The 296-nt window shown below is 68.2% G+C and overlaps 1 protein-coding gene across 1 annotated transcript in view; it reads left to right on the top strand.

Annotated features, from left to right (window-relative positions):
- The window catches only part of FIGNL2 (fidgetin-like 2), a 7201-nt gene that overhangs the window by 1450 nt on the left and 5455 nt on the right, over positions 1-296 (top strand). Inside the window, exon 2 of the mRNA XM_009994089.1 lies at positions 3-289. Within this exon, the coding sequence (XP_009992391.1) occupies positions 3-289 (287 nt within the window). The remainder of the gene's footprint in view (positions 1-2; positions 290-296) is intronic.

Genomic DNA, 296 nt, shown 5'->3' with positions numbered 1-296 from the left:
AGCCTCCACCGGGGTGCGCCGGCCGCCCCGAACCCTCCTGCTGTTCGGCCCCCGCGGCACGGGGAAGACCCTGCTGAGCCGGTGCATCTCCACCCAGCTGGGCTCCACCTTGCTGAAGCTCAGTGGGACAACCCTGCTCTCCACCTGGAAAGCCGAAGCCGAGAAGATCCTGCAGACTGTCTTCTTCGTGGCCAGCTGCTGGCAACCCGCCGTGGTGCTCATCACCGAGGCCGAGTCCTTGCTGGTGGCCCGGGCTGGCGAGGACGGCAGCCAGGTGAGCAACCTCAAGGCCCAGC

Source organism: Chaetura pelagica, unplaced genomic scaffold (genome assembly GCF_000747805.2).
Source record: "Chaetura pelagica isolate M959 unplaced genomic scaffold, ChaPel_1.0 scaffold743, whole genome shotgun sequence".
NCBI lineage: Eukaryota > Metazoa > Chordata > Aves > Apodiformes > Apodidae > Chaetura > Chaetura pelagica.
Note: the sequence above shows the minus strand (reverse complement) of the source record. Positions and strands in the feature narration are given on the sequence as shown.